This window comes from Nestor notabilis, unplaced genomic scaffold, assembly GCF_000696875.1.
Source record: "Nestor notabilis isolate BGI_N333 unplaced genomic scaffold, ASM69687v1 scaffold1635, whole genome shotgun sequence".
NCBI lineage: Eukaryota > Metazoa > Chordata > Aves > Psittaciformes > Psittacidae > Nestor > Nestor notabilis.
Window position 1 is genome coordinate 48,715 of NW_009929646.1, and position 14,500 is coordinate 63,214.

Consider the following 14,500-nt stretch of genomic DNA (forward strand, 5'->3'; position numbering starts at 1 on the left):
TACATAGCAGATGCAAATAATAAAAATGTGCATACAGAATGCTGTTGATGGACATTTAACACGATTCTGTACTCCATTGTATCCAGCAACCTCTGATCTTTTTTTCTTTTTAAGCTCTTCCTATGGAGTTCAGTTATAAAGCCCTTTCTTGAGGGGGAACAAACCACTTAGCTCTGATCCTGTCATTGCTACCAGCTGCTTCTTGCAAGCATAAGTATCGTAGGTGTAAACTTAAAAGAAAGTGCTGTTGGAAGTGTTCTGGCTTCTCTATAAAAGCTCAAAGCTTCTGCATTGCCTTGATAAAACTTCCAGTAGCTTTACTCCTCATAGTCTTCAGTAATAGGTAACAGGTAGAAAAGAGAACAAGAAACCACCTGAATAGTGTGGTGGCAGCTGTGGTGGATGAGTTTTTCTTTAGACCAGTGAAATCGGAAAATGAAGCTGGTGATTGAAATCGGGGAAGTGGGTTCTTCCACAGTGGGAGCTGGGATACTGGAGAGGGAAGGCTCAGCTGATTCTGCTCAAGCAACTGGCTTCCAGGCTGCACTGCCAGTCTTCCCAGGAGCTCTATAAATTTTCATGCAAAATTAAGATTAAATACTAAAATACTCATGCAGAGCACTGGGGGTGTGTCTTGCATGATCCCTAGAAATTAATTTCATGTAAGATACAAATCAAGTACCACTAGTAATGTAGTTACCTTACACAGTGTGACAAAGTAGAAGGAAAGTTGTTCAGACACCTGGGCTGTATTTTCATGGTGTATCATTTTCTTTAAGGTTTAGGCTTATGGTTAAGTGAGTGCCTGGCTTTTTAATACTTCTTTTCAGTTAAAACCTCTAATTTGTTTATTTTTAAGCTATGATCTCCTAACTATAGGTGCATCTTATAGCAACTTGTGTCTGATTAAGCTCTGCTTGTAAATAGCATCATAAACACTATTCTACTTTTGGATGCTTTGTCTTTTTGCCCATTATAATTTTCTCAAAATGTGAATGTTACTGACTCCTATGTATTCAACTGTAGAAGTAACGATTTTCAATGTGCTGCTTTGAAGTTAGGAATAAAAGGCATAGAGTGAAAAGATAACTTGCAGTGGCTTTCATGACTGTAGAAAGTCACTAGATGGTGCAATTACTGCAGTTACAGGAAGCTGGACTGGTAATAGCACTGGTTTGCTAGTAAGTGGAACCCGAGTTTTGAGACTCAGTTATTTTTCCCATTCTTTGCTATTTACATAGCATATTTACCAGTCCTGGGGGCAGCTTAAACTGGTCTACATGGCCGTGGAATTTACAGTTTCATTCTTCTATATATCCGTCAAGGCAAGCAAGCAACACTACAGTTCTTCATTATTCTGATTAGCTTTTGCTTTCTAACTCGTTCTGAATAAACCCTTTTTCCCCCTGTTCACCTCTTCTCATAGAAGCTCAAAAGGTTCTGTATCTTTAGACAACTTTAAATTTGTCCATTTTCCTTTTTCCTTCCCTTCCTTCTGGCATATAAATACAAAATCAGCAAGCCAGACAGCAAAATTCAGCTTTTGTGCTGAATATTCAGTGTGCAGGGCAGTGACTTTCTCCACTTAAGAACATTTACTGTTTTCACTTTAGAAATTGAATGGTATCAGTTTAGTTTCAATTAAATGTATTTAGGAAGCCATCATCTGAAGTTGGATACTTGTAAGTGATCTTCCTTAGCATATAGAATAGTAGTTAAAGGATGGTTCTTCATTAGAAAGCTAGAAGTCCTGGTCTGTGAGCAGTAATTTTAAATTTGGTAAATGCTTTCATGTGTCAGATAAACTTTTTGATGTATGACAGAGAAAAAGATGAGAAGTTTCATTACAGTTCTAGTCTACCTAAAGCATTATTTATTGAAGGTGGTCATCACTGGTTTACACACTGCCCTTGGGCAAACTCTATGACTTGCCTTAGATTTGTAAACCACTTAGGATATACATTTCTTCCAGGAATGATAGTGGCTTATGAGACAAGATTTTTATTCTTGGGTTACTCTGAATAATTTTAAAACTTCAGAACACAGACTAGAGCATAGTTACTCTAACATGCTTTTATTGTTTTCAGGGACATTTAGAAGAATTACAGCTGCAGCCACGAGACTTTTTACAGGAGATGGATCTGATGGTAGCTTCTATACCCTGGAAAGTTTGAGTGACCTTGTTCAGTCCATGATTCCTACGCATCCTTCTTTAGTTCTCCTCTGGTGTCAAATCCTGCTGCTTGTCAATTATACCAATTACAACTGGTGGTCAGAAGTGCATCAAACCCCAAAGTAAGATTTGGTTTTGATCCCTAGTAGTAGTAGTGTATCTCATAATTATATTTGCTAAAATTATGTTAAAATAGTCTAGGATTTTACTGCTAACCCTGACAGCCTATTGAATAGTACTGTTTGGATTCTGAAATAGATCTGCATTTACTTTACATCTATAAATATTACATCTATAAATATTACATCTATAAATATTGTCTGTTCTGATACCGGTATTCTGTGCAACTAAGTAAATGTGTTCTGCACTCAGTTGTACTCAAAAGAACTGCCAGGTAATCTCTACTTTTAAGGCAAGAAAACATCATCTGAGTACTACTTTTAATTACAATTGTTGAAATAACTGTAACAAAATATTCAGTATTGCATATTTCTATGGAGACTTTGTATTTCATCTTCTAGCAAATAACCAGCCAGTGCAGATGATACACACTGTTGTGTTTATGAAAATACAATCTAATCAGTACAACTATAGCTATAGTTATATATCTGTTCTCAGAGGATCTGTTCTAAATTCTATCAAAATACAGCATCAGCACCAGCACCATGCTGATTCATTAGCATTAAGCATAGTAATAACCTCACTTAGTGTTAGTTGTCTGAAATTTGGAGATATGCTCTAAAGTAAGTGTTCTCTTGGTCTGAAGTTAATTCATCCCACTGGCATTGGAATGATTTGTCCTCTGGGGTTAGGGACAGCTCTGTGTGGGTGGGTATCTCTCTGTGTTAACTGTAGAGGGAGATTAATAACTGACTGGAGAGACATTTCTGGTGCTTTTGCAGTAACTGTTAGGGGGGCCTAGTCACGCTCTACAACATGAGTGAATCAGTACTTCCCCAAATGTGATGTTCTTGCCTCAGTTCAACCTTATGATGTGAAAAAATATTATTCTAATTTGAAGAAACATGAAATTACCAGGGTTGCAAAGTAGGGCAACTAAAATGGCTTTGGTGCTATTTATTGAAGATATCTCCTTTGATTTACCAGTATCGCCTCTGTTTTTCTTCTGGCTTGGGCATCATTCTCACTCTGACACTAAGGACTAAGTGCTCAAGAGCACTGGTTTGGCATGAGAAGAAAAGTCATCATTAGGTTCTGTTATCCTACCAGAGATGCAATAACCCATGTTTTTCTTATAAATAACTTGTTTAGTTCTTCAGATGTTCTTCACACTGTCCAAGGCAGTAATAAACACAGAACAAAAAAGTGATACTGCAGTTGTTAGAAAGTAAAAAGCTGATGGAAAGCAAAGTGTCTACTTCAAAGCACTGTCATGTTTGAAGGGAGTTTTTAGGATAATAAATAATATGTAAGGACATTGGTAGAATATTCCAAGCAGTTTGATTGATAAGGTTTCAGTAACCATAGTAATAAAATGTAGTCATAAAGTAGTAACAAAATATAATGTGCTTCTTTCAGGAGACACAGTCTTTCTACTACTAAATTGCTTAGCCCTCAGATATCTGGAGACAGTGATGAATCGGATTCAGAATCTAAACGTGGCATGTGCAATCGTGAGATAGTGAGAAGAGGAGCACTCATTCTTTTCTGTGACTATGTTGTAAGTTTCGAATTACGAATTTCATACCTATAGTTTTGAGTTATTTTATCATGCTGACAGTCTTTTGTTGCTGATGTGCATTAACTGCATCTGTCTGTTTCACAAGTGAAAAATGAAGACTTGAGAAACTATTTTCAGGTGGTGCTTCTATAAGCTTAGGTATGACTTAATTTGGCTTCTTTTTTTTTCTATTCTGCATTGAGAATTCTCTTGGTTTATAAAGGATACCTGGTAGGTAATAGAATTATTTGCTGGATATTGTATTGTTTACTTGTGAGGTGCTGGGAGCACACTAAGTAATATTGGACATCCCAACATTAGTAGCAGTGTCTAGGAGATGATGAGTTTCTGTCCATACCTTAAGAGGAGAGGTTTTACATTGACACTGAAGTTCCAGTTTGGCTCTTTAATGAGAGCAATTCCTGTGGCTTTGGCCTCTTGCTGCCACAACATTAGCATTTTAGTTCATTGTGAACATATTTTCCTATAATACCTAGTATTGCACTTGGGTTTGCCTAGCAGAGAGGTTCTGGGGCAAGCAAACTGCATTCCTTTCAGATATGATTAAACCAGAAGTTATGTTTAAGAAGAGCTTCAAGTACTAATGGATATTCAGTTACGAAAGTCAGATTACAGGTAGCCCAAAATCCCTCCAATACCTCTTAACTGAGTGTCAGCATCACCTGGTTAGCTCTACAAATCTTTTCATGTTGCTTTGCACTACTTGTTGATATACACATAGCCTCTATAGGTTTAGTATTGATTATCGACAGGTCTCTTTAGATTTACTTATCAGAAATTATTCTTACTGTGTTTAAGACCAGTAGTAATAAGAAATCTTTAAAAAGAAGCCTAAATGGAAATCACATTTTACAACGTGAGTGTGTGTGCATGTTTATTTCAAACAGCATTTCATTAAAAGTAGCATCTTTGAATTTACCTTCTCAATTCACTTCTGTAACACTAAATTTTTAGTGTTTAAAAAAAACCCCAAATTTACACATTCATTACAAGTCACTTAATTTGCAACAAGATCAAAAGCATTTGGGAAAATTGTCATATAAAAACAATAATGATGATATTAAAATTTAGACACTTTATGCCATGGAGTACTGGAGTATTCTGTTCAACACTAGGGCCCCCAGCATAAGGACATAGACCTGTTGGAGCAAGGCCAGAGGAGGCTATGAAAATGACCAGAGGGCTGAAACGCCTCTCCTTTGAACACAGGCTGAGAGAGTTGTTCAGCCTGGAGAAGAGAAGGATCCAGGGAGGCCTTAGAGCAGCCTTCCAGTACCTAAAGGTGCCTGCAAGAAAGATGGAGAGGGACTTCTTGTAAGAACAAGTGCCCATAGGACCAGGCCTTTGAACTGAAAAAGAAGAGATTTAGATTAGACATTGGGAAGAAATTCTTTACTGTGGGGGTGCTGAGGCACTGTCACAGGTTACCCAGAGAAGCTGTGGCTGCCTCATCCCTGGCAGTGTTCATGCACAGGTTGGATGGGGCTTTGAGAATCCTGGTCCAAGTGTCCCTGCCTATGGCAGGGGGGGTGGAACTAGATGATCTTAAGGTCCTTTCCAACCTATGGCAGGGGGATTGGAACTAGGTGGTCATAGAATCATCAGGGTTGGAAAAGACCTTTAGGATCATCAAGTCCAAATCTTTAAGGCCTCTTCCAACCCAAACCATTCTGTGATATGAATATTTTAAAATAGCCACCAAAATTATATATGAAAAAATTCATGTTGTGTCTGATAAAGTTTTTTGTATTTAAATGCTTAATATGGGTATTACTGGAATCAGATTTTAATTTTTTTCCCTTTAGTGTCAAAACCTACATGATTCAGAACATTTGACCTGGCTTATTGTGAATCACGTTCAAGACTTGATTAATCTATCCCATGAGCCTCCAGTACAAGACTTTATTAGTGCTGTTCACAGGAATTCAGCAGCCAGTGGTCTCTTCATCCAGGCGATTCAGTCACGGTGTGAGAATCTTGCAGCTGTAAGTTTAATCTTTGCCTTTAAAGAATAAAGTGACTTATATTTAGCATATGTTTAACTGATAAGTATGCAAATCCTGACATTTCTGGGTCATTTATCAACTTCTGAATTTATTTTTAAAATTACTTCATTAAAAATACCAACAGCAAACCTTATAATATGTTAGCAACTTTAGTATCAGGTATGTTCAATCCATCAAATCCATGAATTCAACTAGAGCTGGTGAAACTGACTTTCTTTCCTGGGTATTGTGTTACCCCCCACATAATAAATATCTAAAGGGTAAATTAAAACTGTAACTTTCATGTTTGATTTCGGTGCCTTATAGCATAATTAACAAACTAACAGAGGCAGGAACAGGAACCAGCCCACCTTCACAGGCCCTAACAACATGAAAATGGTTTGCAAGCTCATGCCTTCTCCATTGATCTGCCTCACATATCGTAGCCTCTTAGTGAGGGAAATACTGCTTCAGAAATGCAGTGCATGGTTTCTGTTGACTACTTTAGTCTTTAAATTAAAAGGAGCGGACAAGGCTTTATAGGGGAACTCACTACGTGGGAAATGTTGTTTGCTGGGCTTCCTCTAGAGCTAATGGTAGGAGATGCTACCATACCCTGAGTAGCCTGGTGATGTTTCCTGTCTCTTCCCATTGTCTCTGTGCAAATCTAGTGCAACTGCAGTAGTGCTTTAGGCATGTGAGTGAAACTTTGAAGTTAGGTGAGATGAATCTGAGCTTTAATGACTTAGAATTGCTAGAATGAACTAAACTAAATGTGTTTGAATGGAAGGTGTAGTGATTCTATGAAATGTTTGGTGATGTTAGAAAAGTCAATAAGATATTAAAATAGCTGATATTTACAGTCTGCTCTAAACCAAGATTGGTTCCACTAGTCAAACTAGCTTGTCTCTGTCCCTTTACATTACTGGTGCTGAATTGGTGCTCATATTTAAAGAAATAAATCTTTGCACCCCCTTTGAATCCTGAGTAGCTATTGTATTGGTCTTCTTATGATTTAACTGGGTGCTCAAAACAATCCATAATGCTTATCTGGATTTCTATACTGTCTCCACTATGCTCATGTTCCTACATTCTTCCAGCAAGAGTTCAAGCTTCTCACTGTTTTTTGAGGCGTTCTGCAATTCCACTTAAGTTTCTCTAGCTTTTTTCCCTGAAGTTTTGGTCCCTATGTTTTGCGTCCTTTTTAGAAGAGTAAGCTTTTGGAGTTAAGCATCAAACAACTTAAGTGTTCACATTAAATAACCCAGTAACTCAGACCTGTTCTTATGTACATGATTGTATTGATCAGCTAGTTGTCTGCTAGAGTTTTTTCTAACTGCCTTTCCCTTTAGCCTTTGTATGCCAATTGATTGCTTTCTTTTTGTGTCTGTTTTTCTGTTTTGTTTTGTTTCAACATCTAGCCCACAACTCTGAAGAAGACTTTACAGTGCTTAGAGGGAATACATCTCAGCCAGTCTGGGGCTGTCTTAACATTATATGTTGACAAGCTTCTCTGTACTCCATTCCGTGTGCTTGCTCGCATGGTTGACACACTGGCTTGCCGTCGGGTAGAGATGCTTTTGGCTGCAACTTTACAGGTAAAGATAAATGTATGAATCTGTAAATAAGATTGGGTAGTGCTAGCAATATAAGCAAGTGTAATCATAGAATTATAGAATAGTTAGGGCTGGAAAGGACCTTAAGATCATCTAGTTCCAACCCCCCTGCCATGAGCAGGGACACCACACACTAAACTATGTTGCATCAAAATATGATGACGTTTAAGTGATTTCGTTGGAGAGGAAATTTATTTAATACATAGGTACAGGAATGTTTGTTTCCCTTTATCTGCCTATTGTTTTTGGAATCTGTTCAAAGAACCTGTGGGTATTTTACTTATTTCTGTATAAAATTTTTGTGACTTCTTCCTATAGAACAGCATTACTCAGTTACCAGTTGAAGAACTGGATAGAATTCAGGAATACCTTCAAAACAGTGGATTAGCAACAAGGTAAGTAACACCAATATGTGTTAAAATGCCGAACTAAGTAATATTCTATTACTAATCATGTTAACTCTCTTTTCCTACATCTGAGTGTTTTCTTAAAGATAAGATAGTGGGTCCTTTTTGGAGATAAAACAGGAGTAAAACCTCTCGTGACATATAGGCATGCTTTGGTACAAGGATAGTTGTGTTTGGCTGCGTTGAATTTGCAATATACTTCAGAAGTAAAGCTAGCTAAAGGCTTGAAGGCATCAGGTTATCTCTCTGCATCCCAGTCAGTATTTAACTTTTAAGAGAGAACAATTCCTTGAGGCAAAAAATACATTACTGAAAACAGCTTTATTTTCCTCAAACTTTTGCAGAATTTTTGTCCAAGCTGGAAGGGCTGTTTTTTTTGTTTGCTTGTTTTGGGTTTTTTTTCCAGACAACTGTGTTAGAGGTTTTAACTGTTCAGTCTCCCAGCTGTTTAAACTGCTGTTACAAAAAGGAGCAAATTCTGTTGTTTTTTAAAAGCTTTATTTAATGTTGGAAAAAGCTTTATTTCTTCGTATTCCTCTTGATATCATTGCTGTTTGATGTTAATATCTGTTGCCCAAAATAAGAAAGAAGTAGGGGAAAAGAATCTAAAGCCGAAGACTGCAGTAGATTGAAAGGATTGTGCATTCATAGCTAACATTACACTTGACATTTTTAAAAAGTCTAAAATCTCCAAATGACTTCTATAAAGTTCTTGATAGCAGTAATGGAATAAAAAATAAAATAAAAAAAAAAACCCAACCAACCAAAAAAACCCCCAAACTTCTGTCATTGACATAAATCCAGGAAGTGGAATTCTTAGTGTATTAAAATAAAAATTTCAGGTTTAGTGGGTTCTGTTTGCTGTCTGTTAAAACTTGTCTTCAATCAAATAATCTGTCCACTTAATTTTGATTCTTCTTACTCCTTAAAAGGTTTTATTGCATAATGAAAACTTCAGTTTGCATTTTATGCTTAAGCACGTACAAATTTTAAATCTAAATTAAATCTATAGTTGATGGTGCTGAGTTTGTTTGTTTCTTGGCTACTGATAGCTGTCATATGATGCAGTTCTGTATCATATGATGACATATATCCAACAAAGACCTTAAGATTCTGCTGCTTTTTTCTACCAGGATTAGAATTGGCTCACTGGATATTTTTCTATTTTTAAATGATTTACAAAACTGAGTAAGTTAGCTCTCTGCTGATGTGTTCTTCTATTTTCAGACACCAAAGGCTTTACTCGCTCTTGGATAGGTTTCGTCTTATGGTAGCACCAGGCACAACTAGTCCTTCACCTCTGGTTACCTCACACCCGCTAGATGGAGAAGACCAACCAGCTTTAGAGAATGTAATTCTAGACAAAGTAAGGTTATGTTTAGAAAGAGTGCCTATGAGTGCCTTGGCTGTAAACAAGCTTTGCTAATTACGAAATACTTAAATACAGATTGTTTTAATGTGCAGTTAATGTTCTCAGAATTGTCAATGAATCCCAAATATAGATCAGTGAATGATTTCATATGTTTTTGGCTGACTGTTGAACTTAGGATGAATAATTAGCACATGCATAGATGTTTATGTTAACAGTGCTGTGAAAAACTATCAAGTCTTGTTTCGTTGCATAATTTTAATGGAAAGATTTATATAAGGGTCAGTAGAGACTGACATATACTCTTGGTCTGTTTGCTGCAGTGATAGGTTTTATTCATTTCTCAAAACTGTTGGTTGTCCCTTAGAAATTAAGCATTACTTCTCAATTTCCGCTTCTCAGCTTTAAATTAGTTTCAGAGAACAATCATGATTACTTAACTCCTTCTCTCTTTTGTGGGGCCTGTATCTTTTTTTCTAGTTGCCCCATGGCACAGATAATTCCTCCTTTTCATTCCTTAATGTACTAATGTGATAACACAGTAATAGAAATGTATGTAACTTTGTCTTCAAATTAACCAGAAAAATCTCCTTCCTGTCTAACTGTAAATCCTGTACAAAGGGAGCAGGGTTTGTATGCTTCCTCTACAACCCCTGTGTAGTTCATAAACTCATAAATACCTCAAATTGGAAGAGTCTGATAGGATCATCCGGTCCAACTCCCTGCTCCTTGCAGGACTACCTAAAACTAAACCATGAAACTGAGAGCATTGTCCAGATGCTCCTTAAGCTCTGGCAGGCATAACTGCATTCTAATTCACAGCAGCAAATTCAGGATGTCAGCTATGAGAAGAAAACCACAGAAAACTGGTAACTGAGCCTCTTTATATTCCTTAGTTAAATCAGTTAACTAATTAAGTAACTACTGTACACTCGTCACTAATAATTTAAGGAGTAGATTTGCAGCAATGTGTGATGGTCTTCCTTTATTTCAGTGAATGATGAAAGATAGATGTTATCTTCATCTGCTCATATTCGAATCTGAGTCCTTGCTTTTAGTATTGGATTCTTTGCAATTACTGGTATGTTTGTGTGACTACTGGGTATTTCAGGTCTTTTCCTAGATAATCTCCTCAGCTTTAGGATCCTAATGCATACATCTGTGCTATAAGCTTCTTTTTTCATTGTTTCTTGTCCAGACTCTTATGGAAATAGACCACTTGCCAGTGAAAATCCATCAGTCTACTGACATTAGCTCCATTTGCTAATTGTCTATTCATTTATGTCTTTGATATTAATGTGGCCTAGTGGTCTCTTAAATGGACCATGATTCAATGCCAGTGAGCAGTTTTCCCCCTGCCCCTATAAACTCTATATTCTGAAAACAAATATGTAAGAAATTTCTTTCTTTAATTGTTGAAGGACTGGTATGTGTCACTAGTGAGGTCGCAGTGTTGCATCAAGTCTGACTCAGCACTGCTAGAAGGCGCAGAGCTGGTAAATAGGATTCCCCAGCCTGATCTGAACTCCTTCATGACCAGCAAGGTAATTTCTTTGTCAGATGAAACACAGTCAGCTAAAAAGGATGTAATTATTTTTTAATGTTCCTAATTGATAATGTTAATAGGTTATGTTCTTAAATGTAAACACTTCCAATGTTTGTAATAAAGGTAATTCAATTCTTGAATTTCACTTTATTTTGGAAACTAAAATAGTAGATATGTTGCACTTCTGTGTCTAGCAGTGCTGCTAGTAGTAGCTTTCTAGTAATACAGGTTGGGTGTATGGAGTGGAAGTGAAAGTTAGTTTGTGTATTACAATCACAAACATCCAGTTCTACCATTTTATATAATCTTCTCATTTTGCCATACAGTTTCTTACAAGAACAGATGTTTCTGTAACCTTCTACATATCTCTGCTATGTAACTTGTAATATGTAGGTAATGGGCCACAGAAAAATAGAGTAAACAAGTTGTCCTTTACTAAGAATTTATTTTGTTCAAATTCTCTGCATTACACTTGCTGCTGGTATGCTGAAATAATAATGGGAAACTGTTTCTAGAAAGATTATTTGTTTGAAAACTTACTGTTTGGAAGATTCCTTGTGTATAGGTCATCCTTAAGCTTTATTCACACACTGTTCTTAAAATTTGGAATAAGCACAGAGTTTTCTTTCCAGAACAGTAGTGTTTGGAATTTAAATGTAGAACAAATATGGGTTTAATTGTGGAATCGTTACCCCTCATTAGAGCAGAGATCATAATAACAAGTTAATTAATAAACTGTTAATTTACTACCATATTAGTATGCCAGAATAGTACTGTTAGTACTTAGCTTCTCTTTAAAAGCAATTTCTTTACTTTTTATTTACTATTTGACTTCAGGAATTCAACCTAAGCTTGTTGGCACCTTGTTTAAGCGTTGGCATGAATGAAATCTCAAGAGACCAAAAGAGCAGCTTCTTTGAAACAGCTCGGAGGGTAACTCTGGACCATGTGTCTACCACTGTACAAAACCTTCCTGCCAACCACCAGGTTTTTCAACCACTATTGCCAACTGAGCCATCAGCCTACTGGAAAAAACTAAGCGATATCTTTGGTAATAGAAATAATGGTCTTTTTAAGTTTATTCTCTCCTCTGCAAAGGTACTTTATAGATGTCTTGTGAATACATGAACTTACTATTTAAAAAAAAAAATCAAGATACCTGCATAAAAGTGCTTAGGAAATAATTCTGAAAAATATTTATTGAGGGGAAAAAATTCAAACTGCTAGATTTCATCCAGTCTTATTTTATAGGAGATGAGGGGATGTATCAGTCTGTGATGACACTTTGTCGTGCACTGGCTCAGTATTTGTTGTTACTCTCAAAACTACCAGCTGGTCTCCGTGTTCCTCCTGACAAAGAGGATGATATCCTGAAATTCGTAGTGATGTCAGTAGAGGTAAGAAACTACAGCATAATTAAGAAGTCATGAAATGTTAGGAGCGGAAACAACTTTGACTTACACTGATCACTGTTAAGTAACTTTTGATCTGGGCAATTTTCTTACCTGTAAAAATTTCTTCTAGTAAATCAGATGGGCTTGTGGGACAAGGGTAGCTGTTGACAGGTGATTGATTGAATGATGGAATGATCTTGGCATTTAGGAGAATGGCCCTGCACTGATTTGTGGGAGACTCAATAAACAGTATATAATGCTCATCATTTTCTTGTACTTGAAGAAATTCTGTTCTCTCAGGAAAACAAATCAGTTCAACTTGGTAATAAAACTTCACATATTGCTAAGTTAAAAAAACACCAACAAACACCTTTAGTTGTAAGTTCTTCTCTTGTGACAATTTGCTGTTAATAGGAAATTTTTATTTTTGCCTAGGCACTATCATGGCGTTTAATGCATGACCAGATTCCATTAAGTGTAGATCTTCAAGCTGCTCTGGATTGTTGCTGTCTGACATTACAGCAGCTTAACCTCTGGAATTTGTTGGCTTCTGCAGCAAATGTGACATATGCTTGCTCCTTAATTAATTGCATTAGATTTATCATAGAAGCAGGTGAGTCCTATTTGAACAGCTATGAGAAAATTTTCTTAATAAATTGTCAGTCATCACTGATGAAATTCCAGGTGTCTGGAATATTCCCTCCGAGTCCTTTTTAATTATTTTGTTGACGGATTTATTTTTACTACTTTTAATTACTCATTTAAAATTTTGTGTTTACTTTTGAACTTGGCAGATGCCTTGGAGATGTTCAATATTTGACTCTTAGTGGGTTTGAGGAGAAAAGAAGGAATATGAGATATGTATTTGCTATGTCTTTTCAATATTTTTGTCTAATTTAGTTGCTGTTGAACCTGGCAATCAACTTCTTAGTCCTGAAAGAAAGAAGAATACTTCAAAAGGCTTAAGTGAGGGTGAAGTTGATTCAAACACACAGAGTAAGTAAATGGTGAATTTCACTTTTTCCTTAAACTTTCACTGAAGAAATATTTGTAGGTATCCTTTCCATTACTATCTTTTCAACAAGATTTCATCTAAGACCTTATTTGTATTGGATGTTTATTAAATATAGGCTGACATTTTTAACAGGTATAGTTGTTTCTTCTTATAAGTTAAACATTACTGCATTTTTTTGGGGTGGGGGGATTCTGCTATCTGTGCAGCATACTGCATGCTTTATAACAGGTGTGATTTTTCATTTTTGTATGGGAGAGGAAATACTAACAATTCTGAAGAATGGCAGTTTGATTATCTGTCCTTCTACAGTATGGCAGCAGTATAGTCCATGAGTGTGAAATGCAGCTGTACTGGTATAGTAAGGTACCACATCCATCTACAGAAATTACCTGTCAGATTTAGCATAGTTAGCTGTGAGATTGTCATCTCAAAAAAAGATGAGTTTTGTCACTTTAAATTCTCACAAATGCTCTGTTCAGTGTGGCCTGTTCTTGCTGGGGTTAGCAGGAGAGCTGCTCTGACAGGTCTCAGATACTGGCAATCTCCAGCACCGAGACTGGAAACATTGCTGTGAGGGTGGTAGCAGTACTCTTCAACTAGCTGAAATACTGTAGAATATTTCTTTGTATACATTCTTATTGTGGTTTTGTCCTTTTTAGTTGACATATTGAAGTCATTAAGCATTTTTTGGTTTTCTGTGTATTTCTTAATTATGTGTCTTTTGAAAGATTCATAAAACTGAATTTCTTTTTCTCCCAACAAAGAAACTAAACACATTACTGCAGCTTGTGAAATGGTAGCTGAGATGGTGGAATGTTTACAGACTGTCTTGGCACTGGGACACAAAAGAAACAGCAGTATCCCAGCATTTCTTACTCCTGTCCTCAAGAACATCATCATCAGTTTAGCAAGGCTGCCTCTAGTGAACAGTTACACAAGAGTACCTCCCTTGGTATGTTCATTATGCTTTGTTTTCAGGAATTTAAAAGTTATTGAACAACTTGAAAACCACACACAGTGCTGCATCTTAAGTTTTACGTCACTAGGACTTCAGCCTTTAGTTAGTTTAATAGGCCAATTTGTCATCTTAAACACTGAGTAGCAAAACATGGTACGGATATCATATAAGAGTTCACTTTAGAAAGGAGTGTTGTCACTCCTTGCATTCTTATGTGGAAGAATGTACTGGTGGTAGTTGAAGAAAGGAAGAGCAAGCAGTGACGTGGGGCTAATATTTCCTTCTGCTCAGTGGGATTGCTTACCCTGGAAAGTGTGCAACATCTGCACTGATGC

At 36.6% G+C, this 14,500-nt stretch overlaps 1 protein-coding gene across 1 annotated transcript in view; it reads left to right on the plus strand.

Annotated features, from left to right (window-relative positions):
- HTT (huntingtin) overlaps nucleotides 1-14,500 on the plus strand; it is a 76,606-nt gene that overhangs the window by 48,293 nt on the left and 13,813 nt on the right. Inside the window, exons 41-52 of the mRNA XM_010015069.1 lie at nucleotides 2,088-2,295; nucleotides 3,713-3,854; nucleotides 5,681-5,860; nucleotides 7,282-7,458; nucleotides 7,795-7,871; nucleotides 9,111-9,249; nucleotides 10,674-10,796; nucleotides 11,636-11,849; nucleotides 12,050-12,195; nucleotides 12,628-12,805; nucleotides 13,093-13,188; nucleotides 13,972-14,159. Coding sequence (XP_010013371.1) covers nucleotides 2,088-2,295; nucleotides 3,713-3,854; nucleotides 5,681-5,860; nucleotides 7,282-7,458; nucleotides 7,795-7,871; nucleotides 9,111-9,249; nucleotides 10,674-10,796; nucleotides 11,636-11,849; nucleotides 12,050-12,195; nucleotides 12,628-12,805; nucleotides 13,093-13,188; nucleotides 13,972-14,159 — 1,868 coding nt within the window. The remainder of the gene's footprint in view (nucleotides 1-2,087; nucleotides 2,296-3,712; nucleotides 3,855-5,680; nucleotides 5,861-7,281; nucleotides 7,459-7,794; nucleotides 7,872-9,110; nucleotides 9,250-10,673; nucleotides 10,797-11,635; nucleotides 11,850-12,049; nucleotides 12,196-12,627; nucleotides 12,806-13,092; nucleotides 13,189-13,971; nucleotides 14,160-14,500) is intronic.